Raw genomic sequence first — 16095 nt, 5'->3', positions numbered from 1 at the left:
CTTCTGCTAAATGCTTTCTGTTTACATTACGAAAATGCAGCTTCGAAAGTACATTGTCGTACGGCAAACGAGAAAGATACTGTTTTTGTTAGGTTTGCATTTTACATAAAATGGCAGTATTTTCACGAACGTTTTAGAGCTCGTTTATTTAGCTTGATAGTCCGATAATTTTAACGAATAAGTTATTTACCAGCAAGCCTTAAAAGTATCGTTGTTTGCTGAAACACAAAAATGGAATATGAGGGTTCATACGGCAATAACTTTGGCCTGGACAGTTCGTCGTATGAGGAACATCGCAGTGCGGGAAAGTACAAACCAGCTTTAAAATCACTGAAGCCGATTCGACGAAATAGGTAAGAAACGGATTTGAAAACAAAATACTTCATATTCGTTAAAAAAACGTATTTTGAAATAAAAAAAACGTATTTTGAAATCCGTCCAGACATTTCGAAAAACGTATTTATTTAAGTGTAGATTACGTAAACCGTTTAGTTAAGCACATGTCTAAGCCTTTCTTTAAGCCGGCATTTTTACGTGCTATCGGCCAAAAATAACAGCACACAAATTTATGATATGTCAACAAAAATTAGTGATAATGCAGTTTGTTTCGTTCCGCGAAAAACCCGAGATAAGATCATATGCTCCTTTTAATGCTCCCGATTTATACGTATTTTGGTATGGAACAACATTCTTTCTGTGACAGCTTTTTAGTTTAAACAGTACTGCACTAAACCGAGGCAGAACAAGGATTTTTGATTGGGGAAGGGCATAAAAAGTTCAATGTAAATCGTCACAAGGTTGCGTCACAAACGTACGTCATAAAATGAAATACGTAAAAGGAGTTGTTCTAAAAAAATATTTTATTTACTTAAAATTGGTTTGGCACAGTATATAGATTCGCATTTTTTCTAAAGTAACAGGTTTTAAAGTGTAATTTTACATAAATCATACTTTAGAGTTTATGAGTTACATGTGGTAACGAGGAATATCATGCATTGCAGCACCTTTTTTTCTAAAACGGACAAAAATATTGACCCTATATATTTTTTCTAATTTCCAGTAAACACCCATCACCCATCGACAACTCCGGCTTGCTTTCGTTCATTACAATTTCTTGGTTGAGTGACGCCATTTACAAAGCCAGAACGAGCTTGAACTTCGAAGACCTGCCTGCCTTGTCAAAATACGAATCAGTGAAATTTACTGCACCAAGGTAATAGGTTTTTGTGCTTTATCCGCCTGTAGGAATCCTTTGAACGTTTGCACTTTAGATATTTTGTAGAATGTGGTTCGTTTTTCCTTTTCTCCGATGTTCGCTTTCAATATAAGATGATATACACCAGTTTGAACAACTGCTAGAAACCTATATAAAATAAATTGAAAAGAAAATTGAAGTCAGTCACATTAACTGATGATGATACAAGTAAATATCGAATCATCTTTGTCAAGATGATGTCGATTTACTCGACCTTTTTGACTTTTAAATTCATCATCAATGTTAAAATCTTCTGACCAATACATCGACCCTAGGCCTTGTTTAGTGTGTTATTTATGACCTTTTCTTGAAAGAACATAGTCTGAAAGAAAACGGGATGCATAACTTATTTAATTTCGTGGTAAATAAAATATGTTTATTTGGTAATATAAGATTTTGTGATAAAACATATTTTTACATATATTTGACACTTTATAATTAATTATGCCATTCTTACAAAGAATATATCCTAAGATAAAATTCCAATCCATTGACACGCAACCTCACGACACATTAAATAGTAAAATAAAAAATAAAATTCACAGACAAAAAAACTTCTCCGCAACGAAATGTCAAAAATTCACAAAAAAACGCTAGTATATCATAATACAACCACGCTATATCCCTCTGGCAAAGTGACAACCTTCGCGCCCTGCCTCGATTTGATTAGACTTTTCTTAAAGGCGTATCGCACAAGTCGCATGAATCTCGCAATATATTTATAATGTCCTTATAGGGTCTGGCCTTAAACTTCGTCGCGACGTTAAAAGCGTTTGCGAGTGAATGCACTGCAAGCATTTTTTCGATTTGCTTTTAATTCGTTTATTTCCAAATAAAGTTTAACAGTTGAGCTAAAGCACCGCAACGCAACGTGTGACAACAGCAAAGCACGAATCGTACAATTTCACATCTACTAGATTCTACCGCATATATATGGAGGAGCAAGAAAAGCAAGGACACCGTGCGGTGATTGGGAAGACTCTCTTCCGCTTTGTGTGCACTCGATTCTGGTTTGGATTTCTCCTTGCCTCCCTCACTTTTGTCGTGGCCTTGGTGGGACCGGTAAGTGCTTTAAACGCGCCTCAAGACCCATATTATACTTTTGGCCAGTTTACATTAAAAACAATCTAAACCCTACCCCCTTGGGTAACCCGCCAAAATAATTGTAGTCATTCTGCATTTTTGTAATGGCACACTGATGATTTTTTTAGCATCTAAATTTTGACCCTAATTTATGTCATGCTTTAGATAAATGAAAGCCTTTATCTTTGTAAAACGCATTAGAATCGAGATAAAATTTCTGTCGACAATCTACGATAAAGGTTTTGTCATTTGTCGATCGGTTCCCAATTTACATGTTCGAGTAGTCATTTGTTCGTCTCTACACTTAAAAAACGAATCTGCAGTACTTTATAACCTTTCAATTCACGAATAATATGCGACGAGATTGTGTTGTGCAGCCTGTCGTCGTCAACAGGTTGGTGCGGTACACCAGCGCAGTTGATAGATCGATTGGTTACGGCGCGGGTTTGTGCTTTGCCTTGCTTGTGGCCGACCTTTCGAGGGCCTTTCTATACACTGCCTCCTTCGCCGTCGCCAACAGGTGAATGGTCAATGTTTTACTTCTAAACTTGACTTCTTTTTGAAAATACGGTCGTTGATGTCAAAAAAAATATTTTTTTGTACCCTAAATGTACGACGTTATCCTAAAATATTATGCATTCTAACAACATCATTCTTTAAGTAAACCTAATGCATTGTACCGTATTTAGGCCGATTCAAATAATATATCCTGGTTTACAGAACAGTTCTTCGTGCACGCAGCGGCCTGGCTAGGCTGGTTTACTGGAAGCTGTTGCGACTCAAGAATTTTAGGCAAAAATCTATTGGAGAGGTGTGATCTTTAACTTGTTGCCTATTAGTCCCATTTTAAATAGACAAAGGATGAACAATAAAACACGGTTTTGAAGTTGATTGTAGCTCATGGAAACCCGAAATAACTATAACGTTGTTGTTCCAGATGATCAATATGCTCGTTAACGATCTACAAAGAATTGCTGACATGGTCAAATTGTCAGCGTTTATGTGTGCCGCGCCAGTGGGCTTCATTGCTGGGACGGTTTACGCCTGGTTTATCCTGGGCTGGACGGCCATCATTGGACTGTTCGCCTACCTTTTACTCGCACCTGTCCAGGTAAACGCATCAAAAATGACGTTACCCACGAGCTATCTCAAATAAAAATTTAACATCAAATGCAAGACTTTATTCCTACGCGAAATTGTATAATCCCTGTCAAACTTATGATTATCATGTATTTTAGGCATTCCTTATAAAATTCGGCATTCTGTTTCGTCGGAAAGCGGTTATCATGACGGACCGTCGGGTCCGTATAATGAGCGAGGTGCTAAGTAACATCAAGATGATTAAGCTCTACGTCTGGGAATCCAGCTTTCTAAAAGTAGTCGGTAAGTGTGTTTTTTTCATTGAAACAAACAAGCAGTCGTATTTAATATGTCGGGCATTAGTATGCGAAAATGATTTATTACTTAGCATGCATCGGTCATCTAGGTTTGTTTTGTTAAGGTATACCAATACGACGACATTACTTAAATAAATATTATAAGGTAAGCGGTATCGTTGATGTGAATGTAACCTTTGATTTAATGCTTTGATTAAGTTATTGGTGGTGCTATGGGGATGTTCTATGGTTTAGTTTTGTGTATCGTTCAGGCGATGGCTTTTAAATAAGGAATATATTTTGAAGGATGCTTTAAATTTATGACGTTAGAAAAATCGCTCAATCATGTATATCCATTCCGACTTGAATTTTGCGTTTTGCATAGGCAAGGTCCGAAAGAGGGAAAGACAGGCGCTTAATAAAATTGAAGCCTTCCATACGGTACTTGCTGGGATCATACCTTCGGCTCCAATTTATGTGACAGTTGTAACTCTGCTTGTACACATAGGAATCGGTTACCCGTTAACCGCCGCCCAGGTTGGTACCATTAGCAGAGTTGTGACGACCGTTGTCTAAATTGTGGACTTATTAGTATTTTTTTGATTTTGTCATTGAACCCCTTTCGATGAGAGGTTTAAATTCAAACCACCTAACAGCTAAATATTGGGTATAAATTAAATTACTGTAGCAAATAGGCAAATTTAGGTTATTTTTTTCTCTAATTTATCATTGGCTGTATTTAAGTTAGAGTAAACAACTGTAATAATATTTGTAAGTTTATCTTAAACAGGCTTTCACCGTCATGGTTATCTTCAGTTCTATGAGGGTCTGTGTAGGAGTGTTGCCAATTGCAATTAAGGCGTTTGCAGAGGTGAGATGTGTTTTTGCTCTATATAGAAAATGCTAAATTTGTTAAATACTTGTTCGCCCTTGCACAACACATAGTGTAATATCTAATCTAATACACAAACAAGATACAAGCCACTTTTCAAGATTGGTCTAAACCCAAGAGTTTTTTATAACATAGAGCTCTATCCCCCGGTCTGGGTTTAATGAAAGTTTGTTATTTAGTCCTTGGTCGCCATTTCGAGATACAATGAACTGATGTGCATGGAAGAGCTTGAAGAGTACGCTGAGCAAACAACAGAAGAATTCAACGCAATCGAGCTTAAAAACCTTACAGCCACATCAGTCGGCATAAAGGTGTTTCCCTGAGTAATGCAACGAAGTTGACTAATTTAAGCCAGTTGACGCAGCAAAGTTTTTTAGGTTAATTGGTAGAATTGTCTGATATTTTTGGATTTCAATTAATAACCCCACGTAATGATGACGCCAATGGTCGACACCTAAATAATGTCGATGCCGATTCGTTATAAACCAAATGGATCTAAAACGTTTGTCAATGTTTTTCATTTGATCAAAAATTTCCCCTAATAATTGATGGAAAATTTACTATATAGCAAATAGAAAGTTTAACTTACTTACGGCAAATGATGATTGCGAGTGCGACGATCTACATTGATAAATACCAGAACGACTTTGAATGACAGGTAATATATACCGCAATGGGTATATTACATTAAATATGCAATTTTGAATGAAGGTTGCACACGATTGCGATATTTAGCATATAGATGCTGAGTATTTCATGAAATGATTGACAGTTTCCTAAAAGAAAAATTTAATAGAAATCACACTAATCATTATCTTAACGCTGCAGTTCTGATCACGTATTAAAACAAAAAGAAAAACATCGGGAATGGTGCAAAATCTGATTTATATAACCTTTGCTTTTATTTTACCAAAAGGATTGCAACGAAAATACGAAAAATTATTCAATCGGGAAAGAGGAGAATAGTAATCTCGAGGTTGTTCTGATACACGATATCACGTTGAACGTCCCACGAAGAAGGTGTGAAGGAATTAAACTTATTCTCATTATTTTGCTCTTGCCCTACGGTACAGTACAAATTTTCCAGCATTTAGCACTTAATATTATATTAAATCTCAAAAACGTTATTAGCGGATTTCAAACTGAATGTTTATCATTGGTCATCATAACTCGCTTACTCCGAGATAAACAACAATTTGATTTAAAACTTCAATTGAATTAAAATCTAGCAAAGGGTATTAATTTTACTAAACATTTTACTTTAAATCACAATATGTGAAACAATTTAATGTCGTACCATTTGTTGTTCACAGCGTTACTGGAATATGTGGAGCCGTTGGAAGCGGCAAGAGTTCTTTGATCTCGGCCATCCTTGGTCATTTGCGAATCAATTCGGGATCGGTTGGCATCCAAGGCAAGCTGGCTTACGTACCCCAACAAGCCTGGATCTTTCACGCCAGTCTTCGAGATAACGTGCTCTTCGGAAAGCCTTACGAAGCGGAGAAGTATCAGCGAGGTAAAAAATTACTTTGTCAAAAGAATTAACCTACAGATTTTTTTATTTCTTATTATAAAATATGACTAACTACAAAAACATCTAAAAATCTCATTGCGAACACATGTGTTGTCATAACAATCTCCGCACTGGCTAGGGGGGAATGTCTTATGTAACAACGCAAGATTATCTTCATGTTGCATCTTTTTCCTTCAATTCGTTAACTTAAACGTGTTATAACTGTTGTTGTGTGTCGATTGATAAGACTTTTTTGTTTCTCCAATGATTTTTGTTATTCTCATGTGTTGTGTTTTGTTGCGGTGTACAGCCTATTATAATATTGTAAAGGGTGGCTGACATGATGACCTTAAGGTATTTCTTCACTCTGCACTATTTCTTTGTCTCTTCGCGGATCCATCGAAACTATTACAACCGTACAAATAAAATATCTATATCTACTATTTTGAAAAAACGTCAAACTAATTTAGTACTCTGTGGTTTAATTGTTGTAACAGAATTTTTTTCAGTATTTTTGGTGCACGACACCGACTGTCTATTAAATACATAAATATTGATCAAAATTAAAAATATTTGCTCACCTACTGTAATTAAGTGATCGAAGCGTGTGCCCTGCAGCCCGACATTGACATATTGCCAGACGGCGATCTGACAGAGATTGGCGAACGCGGGATCACGCTTTCCGGCGGCCAAAAGCAACGCGTCAGCCTTGCAAGGTGAGTATTTACAGCAATATGTTACATTTACAAGGCCAAGATATACTCAGGCAAGTTGTACCTAGTTTTATCAAGTAATCTCATCCTTGTAGTAAATTAAATTGAATTTTAGCTAAACTGATTTGGCGAACGGCTTAATTTTAAAAAATGTAAAAAAATGATTTGCTTGTTTTTCGTTTACTTTACGAGCTTTCAAGAATAATTTGTCGCTTCGAATCCACTGCATTTATCAATTTTAATAAGCTAGTCTTTTATTCGACGCCTAAAAATTAATCTGTTCATTTCTATTTTCAAATATATGCGGTATGTTGCCTATTAGCCAGCATATCAAGTCTTAAATACAAGCAATTTAAAAACAATTAAATGAGTAGTTTAAGGCAATAAACTGATTACATTATTTGGCCTATCTACTTGGCTTTAGATTCTTTTGTAATCGAAACCTTATTTTTTTTAGATTTTCCGTTCTCATTACCTTGTTTTCCGTTTCTTTAACTTTCGTTCTGCTTTGTGTCCGCTAAATGTCTATCGATGCTTTCACATTATGTTTGCCTTTTCGTCCTGAAACAACGAAGCAATTTCATCACTTTCAATATATTGAAATAAATCAATAAAGTTGTTTCAAGGGCGGTGTACAGCGACCGTGACATTATCCTGCTTGACGATCCGCTGTCGGCGGTGGACGCTCACGTGGGCAAGCACATCTTCTGGAACTGCATCAAGCAGGAGATGAAGGGCAAAACCGTGCTCTTCGTCACTCACCAGCTGCAGTACTTGAAGGACTGCGATGACGTCATCATGCTGAAGGAAGGACGCATCGCTGAGCACGGCACTCACGACCAGCTGTTGGTTAATGACTCCTCCTACGCCGAGCTAATGAGGTATATGTTTCATTAAATATCGGAGTATTGTTCAACCGGGTCTCGGGACGTCCCGTCTTACGCATTCCCGAGTCCAACTCCAGAAAGATAAACCGACTACGTCGAGTCCCGGGTCCGTCTCCGAGCCCGAGTCAGTCTCCGCAGCTATGATGTAAAGTATTACCCCAATTATTTAACTTCTTACCATTTTTCGTAAATAGGAATACTTCTCAACAATAACAATGTTTTATCCATGGAAAAGTTTTATTTTAGCTGTGTTCAGGACACATATTTTTGCTTAGATTGGTTCAGGCAGACGAAAACGAAAAAAATGAAGAGGCTGGTTTTCCCAACAAGAAGCTTGCGGTTAAAGATCGGGAGCTCACGTTAATAGAAGAAACTATAGAGGGCAAGTATTAGCATTGCATAATCGGTTGCATTTGGGCTCCCCAATGTACAATTCAATCACAGGCCTGTTTCACAACCATTCCACCGAATTGTATAACCATCAACTATGATACATAGAAATGCGGTTTATCTTTAAGCTATATATTTATCTATTGTATTCACAACGCATTTACAAAAACTAGTAAGTTTGTTATCAGGTTTGGTAAATATGATTTCTAGGCAAGAATCGCGCACCCACAAAGGACCACAAGAAAAATGAACGGACGCTTATGGTAAAAGAACAGAAAGAATTCGGTTCGGTTGGCTGGAAAACGTACAAGGTCTACATAAAAGCCATGGGAGGGTAAACAATTTTGTTTAAGCATATAACCCAACATATCTATGACATATTCCCAATTTAGAATGATAATTAAAATCTAGTCATAGCATACTAAACATGTTGTATGATTACGTTTAAAATCTTCCATCCCCTGGAATCTACTTCCTTTTCAAGAAAGCCAGATGAATACAATAAGCGCGCTTTTTTTTTCCTTATTCCAGTTATGCTGTGGCAACATTTCTGCTCGTTTCTACGTTTCTTCATATTTTTTCAACAAACGCCACCTATTATTGGATCACCTATTGGATAAATCAAGGAGGAATGGTAGTATACTATGATTTTTGTGCACGACAAGCTTTATATGATCTGACAATGGCAATATGGTTTATGGCCTATTGGCTACTTGTAATATTAAAATCGAAAATGTCTAGGGCTGTTACATTTGTGTAATCTGGTCCTATTATGAATAGGCTTACCTATTAGCTATGCAAATCTAAATTAACAAATGCACTTGTAAGAAATCCATTGCCTAGCAACTTTAAAAAAATGCTAATTTTTTATACAGGACAATGACATAATAGCGAAATGTTAAAATGAACTTTTATGTTTTAGCTGATCTGTCAAAACGTGTTAAATACAACCCTTAACTGCACAAGGGACCTAAACATTGGGACAAATCCGAGAAGAGGTTTTTATATGGTAGGTTGAATTGATTGCTTATTTTAAATCGAACTTTGTAATATCAGACCTGGTTGAACCGGAAAATTTTTGTTATTCAATGTATAGCATGAGATGCTGAAAGTCTTTCAGTTTAGATTTTTCTTTACAACTTTGTTGTGTTAGACAAAATGTCAGGCAATCATATAAAAAGGTCACCTTTACAAAAAATAAAGTCAGTTCGCCATAAATTCTGACGAATTTCAAGTTATGGTAGGCTAACTTTGCCTAATGTTCATAAAATCTAGCCCAGGTATTGTGAAAGGAACTTAACTGTTTCAGCTCGTCTACGGCTGTATTCTCCTTACGTCTGGTTCTCTACTTATCCTTCGGACCCTGACTTATCCTCGTGCGATGCTGCGAGCTGCGTCCGTTATGCACAAGCGGCTCTTCGCAACTGTGTTACGATGTCCAATGTCGGTTTTCGACCGAACGCCAATAGGCCAGCTTCTTAACAGGTGTGCTTTGGCCTATTGACTGGATACGTTGAACCGTTTCTAAGCTAAGAGAGTTCGTGTATTTTACGTCGCTGTGCAACAGACGAAATCCAGTAGCCTATTTATTTTTCATGCTGAAACAGTTAAGAAATATTTTTGCAATGTTGTCGAAATTTATCAACAGAAAACAAATCTGTAGCAAAAGTACAAAAAATTCATGAACAAGTATGTTTTGCTTATTTTTTCTATGAAATATATTATGGCATAAATGATGGTTTACTTGAACTATTCTTATTTTCCATTAAAGTCGGTATGCTATGCTGTGCCGATTATTTCACTAATTATTTCGTACTAGGTTCTCGCGTGATATGGATGAAATGGACAACCGACTTGTGACCACGATGAATTCTGCAATGCAAGTGGTAAGAACTTTGAGTTAGAAACGTTTTCTATTCAGTGCATTGTTCTCTTCTGTTAGCTGCAAAACGCAAAACACCGAAAATAGTTTTTTTTCGCGGAGACTTCATGGGTTTGTTTTATTATGCTAAAACAAATTGCAATGCAATTAAATAATTATAGGACTTAAACAAGTGCGTTTAGAACTATGTACTACAGCGGCTTGGAAAGGACCTTTTAACCAAATGCCAATCCATAACTCTTTTTATTTCTGTAAGCTATGTACGTCAATCAAATAAAGCTTCTAGAAGTGAAGTCTGGCTGTATACATCATTAATAGCGTGACGATACCCGGCTGTAAAGTAAACTTTATATTCACAGGGGTAAATACTTGTCTTAAGCCGTTATTGATGTTACAGTTTTCCTTAGCCTTGATATCTCTGGCAACGATTTGTCTTGTGTTTCCAATCTTCCTCGTCGCATGCGTTGTTCTTATCATCATCATCGGCATCCTCTTCAAAGTACTCAGAAATGGGGTCCGGGAGTTTAAGAGGTTCGCCAACGTTTACAGGTAGCACAGTTGTGCATTTCTAAACAAAAGCAAAGCATTTAAAATACGTTTTATACAGCATATAAATACCCAGTCACCAGGTGGTAACTTTATTTTCATCTGTTTAAACGTTTGCCTGAAGTTGTAAAATAATTTTGCAAGGATAGTAGCAATAGTCTGAAATGTTTTGCAGTAGGGCACATTTTTTATTTTAACAATATCGCCATGTTTCTTCCACTTCCACCTAAGATAAAATTCATAAGGTGGCAACACATGAAGCCTCCACTTTTATGAATGGTTCGACGCTGTGGAGATAAAAGTAGGCAAAAATACGACTTGCAGATCTCCCTGGATATCACATGTTGCTGCAACGATTCACGGCCTACCTTCAATTCACGCTTATCAGAAGGAGGAGGACTTTCTAAACACGTATGTAATTGTTGTAAATCTTACAAGAATTTCCTAAAATATATTTCGCACAAGAGGATTGTTTTATAAAATCAATCGGTGCAAATCTATGTACATAACGGCGAAGCTCTCGCTTTTTCGAAATGGACAAACCACAGTGCTTTTAACCTTTAATGATTGAAAACAGACGTTCCCTTTACAATGCAGATTTTCAGAGAACGTCGACAACCACACGGTTCCCTATGGAGCTCACATCAACGCAGTCCGGTGGATGGTGATACGACTCAACGCGCTTTCGGTCGCTGTTAACTTTGTAGTTGCTGTGGTGGTGGTTGTCGCTACGTCATATCCGCAGATCTTCGGCGTTGCTGACGGAACTGCTGCGGCCGGCTTGGCGCTCACGTACGCCTCCCAGGTTTGAATCACATAGAGTAGAAAACATTGTTAATATAGAAAAGGATTTTTTTTTTCGAACCGGTCATGAAACTCACCTACTGGTATGGACCCGGAATTTGTTATGTCCCTTTAAACTGTATAGCCTGTGTTTTATTTAAGTAAACGAAATTGATTTCACAGAGCACAATGTTCAAATTCCTTTCCATTCTGGGAGTTTTGGTGTTTGAATGGGCTACTACAGCATTGTTTCTCAACCTTTTTGAAACGGAAACCTGTAACAGCGAACTATTATAACCCAATTTTAATCACTGAATGTTTTTAAGCAAACAAAAAAATAAGTTCAAAATTCACTTTTGTGAGTCATAGATTCAAATTGCATCAAAGTTTTAATAATTAAAAAAAAATGTTGATATATAATAATAACCTAACCATGTAGGCCTAATTGTAAAACACAGTTGGGAGGCACAACTAATACAAACGGCTACATAATTTTGTCTCTTGGCCCATGAGCTACAGTTTGAAGTGACCAAAACAAGATTGAAGAAGTTGGAATAAACTATGTCATCATTTCAAAGATGTTTTAGCTTAGATTCAGTCAAGCGATCAAAACGCCATATCAAATGGTCATTCGATTTAGTGGAGTAGTAGATTCAACTGAAGTAAATATTGTCCTAATTTCTTTGCCGTACACGGCGGCCGAATAACTCAAGGTGGAAATAATTTGGATGTCTCGCACAGTTTACGGGCATTCTGACCGTGTTAAGTCGGTTTGCGATGGAGTCAGAAACCTTCTTCACGTCGGTGGAACGTGTCAGAGAATACTCGGAACTGAAAAATCTGGAAGCTGAACGAGTGGTTAAGGACAACAGACCTCCAGACAATTGGCCTGAGCATGGGGCCGTAAGGTAATATCTTTATTCCCTTTTACTTGCGCATTATTCATAAAAGAACAAACTAGTGGTTTCAATTAAACAAATTAATTTAAAAATAAATCATCTGGACTTGAGTCTACAATCTAGAGCAGGGTGGTTCAAAGTTGACAGCATCGCGGGCCACAATATTTCATGCATATTCATTGCGGACCACAAACATAAGGTTACAGGAGCGGATCAACGATTTTTGTTTGATCGGGGCAAAAAATGTTAAAAAATGACATCACAAAGTATCGTCAAAGACTTAAAAGTTCCAGAAGCTTGCTGCATTAGTCCAACTTGTGCGCAAATGAAACGGAGTATTACTGATACTGGGAAAAATGGCGTGCGCGAAGCGCGAAAAAAACGTATTTGACTAAACTTTTAATTTAGAAGACTGCTTTTCATAAGCTTGGAATGTTCGCGGAAACCGTACGAATCTTAGTAAAGTTTAAAGAGTGATGCTGCATAGGCTACTATACCCAATCGCTAAATTACAAAGACGTTATCGTTCCGCGCAAAAATGTATTAACCAGATAAATTTGGGTAAAATTGCATCTTAGAAAAGGTCAGAGCGTTAGCCTAAGTCACATGAAAACCTTTAAAACACTGCTTTTCAGCAGCGTGATATATTTTACGGAGGGTCATACTTTTTATTTAATGTTTATATCAAAAAGACGAAAAACAAAGCGCAAATATAACTTGTAAGTTTGGAAAACATCCATTTTACAAAGTTACCTATTATAGGACTGTTACGACTTTACTAGTAATTCTAGAAAATTACCTAGGCCTCCTGTAAAGTCGCTGTGAGTTCTTAATTTTCGGGCAATAAATAACCTACCAAAGAGAACTTATATTAAAGACCACAACAAGAAAACCCAATGTACAGATGTATTGGTTGCAAGAGTAGAATATTACCACACCACAAACAATAATGACACTTAGACACGCACAATTACTTACAAAAGCGACAGACAGAGCATAATGAAGCTTAAGGTTTCACTCGCTAATTTCACACAAGGCTACACCCAGACGTCTATCTCCGCTGTAGGCGGTGAGCCGCTCGTAATATACGCTAAAACAAAACTCCTTTTCACGGGAACCGACGCGCTCCCGGAAACCCCAGGCCTGCCTTACAGGGCGGCCGTTTCGTGGAAAGATAACATTGGGCGGACCTTTTAGTGAGAAGTTAAACCGCGCCGAAAAACAAGCGATAAATGATTGTGAGATTTGCAGAAATGTTTGGAGACAGGAAAAAACATGTCTAAAGTTCAATTAACGGCGAACACCACAGCGCACAAGAATATTACGTTAATATACAATTATACATGTCTCGAAATGCGAAAACCTAATTCCTATAGCCCTACATTTAAGAACAAAGGCGCAAAATTAATAATGAATGTTAGAATTTACAGTCGGCGTAATTAGCAACCGTTGATAATTTTGTAGTGCTAATTAAGCACGTAACAGGACGCACTGCGGCTTTTCCTAAACCGGTCTATCACATACAAAATGTAAGCGTTCTTGCTAGCCCTTGGGTCCGAATTTTGTGATCGATGGAAAACTGGTTTATCTAACGATATGACAGAAAAATGTAATCATACACAAACAATTGCAGTATGCTTACTGTTCGTTCCTCACTCAAATTTCTTTGAATAAACCCTCGAAGGTATTACAAATAATTCATTACAATAATTCAACAGTGCTCGCGGGCCACGAAAAATGATGTCCACATGTGGCCCGCGGGCCTGGGTTTGGACCACCCTGATCTAGAGAACATGGAGTTGTTTTATATTCACTTTGTTCTTGCGCCAGGTCAGTTTTTGGCAATCAATTTTAACAAGTCCTTATATATGATTGTCAATAAGGTGTTCTATAGTAATTGCTAGTTTTTTTTATAGATTAAAAAAAAATTCTTAACTTTTTTTGTAAAGGTTTCACGAGGTGAGCATGAGATACAGAGAAGAGCTTCCAGAGGTGCTGAAGAAAGTCTCGTTTGAAATTAAACCCCAGGAAAAAGTCGGGATCGTCGGTCGCACGGGATCGGGTATGTACGCAGTAATTACAAGCTTAAACTAAATTAAAGGAACAAAAATACAAATCAAACAATTGTTGAATCCAAAAAAAATTGTTTGTAATTTTCTAATTTTTATTATTTTTACGACTTTCCTGGCTAAAACGTAAGTTGATGCGCTAAAAAATATTTTTTAGGCAAATCGTCCCTCGGCGTGGCTCTATTTCGTTTGGTGGAGATATCCAGCGGGAGCATCCACATCGACGGTCAAGATGCCGGTAAGATGGGACTGAACGACCTCCGGAAGAAGCTGACCATCATCCCGCAGGACCCGGTCTTGTTCGTCGGCACCGTGCGCTACAACCTCGACCCTTTCCAGGAATATTCCGACGACGAGATCTGGCAAGCCTTGGAACGGAGCCACGTGAAAGAACTGGTATAATATAATTTTTACACAAATATATAAATCACTTCTATTAATCATACAGCAAGGGTGTATTTTGTTAGGATTGATTTTATTATACGTTTGGCGGGTCGGTTTTAAGTTAAAGCTGTAAGATGTAGGCAAACAGTTTTAATTTTTGTGAGGTTTGTTGATTTTGTTTTAAATGTCTTGTAGTAAGATGAAAGATTAAGGATCGTATCAGGTGTCCAATAAGAGGTAAATTGACTCCTCAATTTTGATAATAAAATGCTATGGACTTGCTTAAAGGTTTTAGTTTATGTAAACGCGGGTCAGGGTATGGGTTTGGTTAGATTAGTTAAATTTAGGTACACAAGCGTAACTACATAGGACATCACACAATGCTGTTTGTATTTTTTAAAGATCGAAAACCTGCCTAACAAACTGGAAAGCGAGGTGGTGGAGAACGGCGAGAACTTCAGCGTGGGAGAGCGCCAGCTGATGTGCATGGCGCGCGCCATCTTGCGCCACTCGCGCATCATAATGCTGGACGAGGCCACGGCGGCCATCGACAGCAAGACCGACAGTCTGGTGCAAGACACGATCCGCGAGGCTTTCAAGGATTGCACGATGCTCACCATCGCCCATCGCCTCAACACGGTGCTCACCTGCGACAAGATACTCGTCATGGAACGGGGACAGGTTGGAAAACATGTACAGGGATCACATATTGTCCTTTCTTGACTAAATCTTATATCGGTTTGTTCATCAATTAATTTAAACAAAACTCGCTATCGAAGTTGCTCACCCACAACTGTCACGGAAAATCTGCCCCCAAATAGTCTATGTCTAAACAATGGGTATATGAATTGCAGGCAGTAGAATTCGACTACACCCAGAACCTCCTAAACGACCCTGATTCAAAGTTTTCCCAACTTCTTTCGGCCACTTCGAAGCCGCAGTTGGCACTGAGACCCAAGGCGCGTCTATTCGACAAATGAACTTGACTGAAGTACAACAGAAAAATCCATCCAGTGATGTGACAAGTGGCGTTAACTCAGCCTTTATGCCTGACGACTGAAACATATGTTATTGTTAGCTTCTTTTTTATCACCAACTTTAAGACGTTATACTCCAAAAATTTGAGTTTTAAACCTAACAATGAAATAATAATCATTTGTGTGCTCTTAATAATTTGTTTTGTAGCATTTATGAGCAGTACCACAACAGTCATCACAGGCATGGCACACCTTCCATTATCATGCACTGTTACATCACAAACGATGTACTTAACATTACGTTTGCTATATTTGCTAGCATATTTATTTGTGCTCGTTACGGCAGTTCATACAACAGCGAACGCTATAGAAAAAAGTTCAAACTTTTTGCCCCCCCCCAAAAAAAAATCTTTTGGCTGGCTGCGCAACTGGTAACAACCGTTTCT

At 37.7% G+C, this 16095-nt stretch overlaps 1 protein-coding gene across 1 annotated transcript; it reads left to right on the top strand.

Annotated features, from left to right (window-relative positions):
* Window positions 1-231: 231 nt before the first annotated feature.
* On the top strand, window positions 232-15652 carry LOC146169648 (ATP-binding cassette sub-family C member 5-like). The gene is made up of 28 exons (XM_083386703.1): window positions 232-353; window positions 1061-1213; window positions 2173-2317; window positions 2716-2858; window positions 3059-3149; window positions 3276-3449; window positions 3577-3721; window positions 4100-4251; window positions 4505-4585; window positions 4786-4917; window positions 5523-5626; window positions 5920-6122; window positions 6715-6835; window positions 7459-7713; window positions 7995-8101; window positions 8320-8443; window positions 8641-8743; window positions 9032-9118; window positions 9419-9594; window positions 9929-9995; window positions 10389-10540; window positions 10862-10948; window positions 11135-11342; window positions 12062-12228; window positions 14169-14281; window positions 14446-14684; window positions 15075-15353; window positions 15527-15652. Exons 1-28 carry the CDS (start codon window positions 232-234, stop codon window positions 15650-15652), a joined length of 4056 nt encoding a protein of 1351 aa, XP_083242829.1.
* Window positions 15653-16095: the final 443 nt, after the last annotated feature.

This window comes from Ascidiella aspersa, chromosome 1 (genome assembly GCF_963924565.1).
Source record: "Ascidiella aspersa chromosome 1, kaAscAspe10.2, whole genome shotgun sequence".
Classification (NCBI taxonomy): Eukaryota; Metazoa; Chordata; class Ascidiacea; order Phlebobranchia; family Ascidiidae; genus Ascidiella; species Ascidiella aspersa.
The sequence above is the reverse complement of the archived record's forward strand: the minus strand, read 5'-3'. Positions and strand labels throughout refer to the sequence as shown.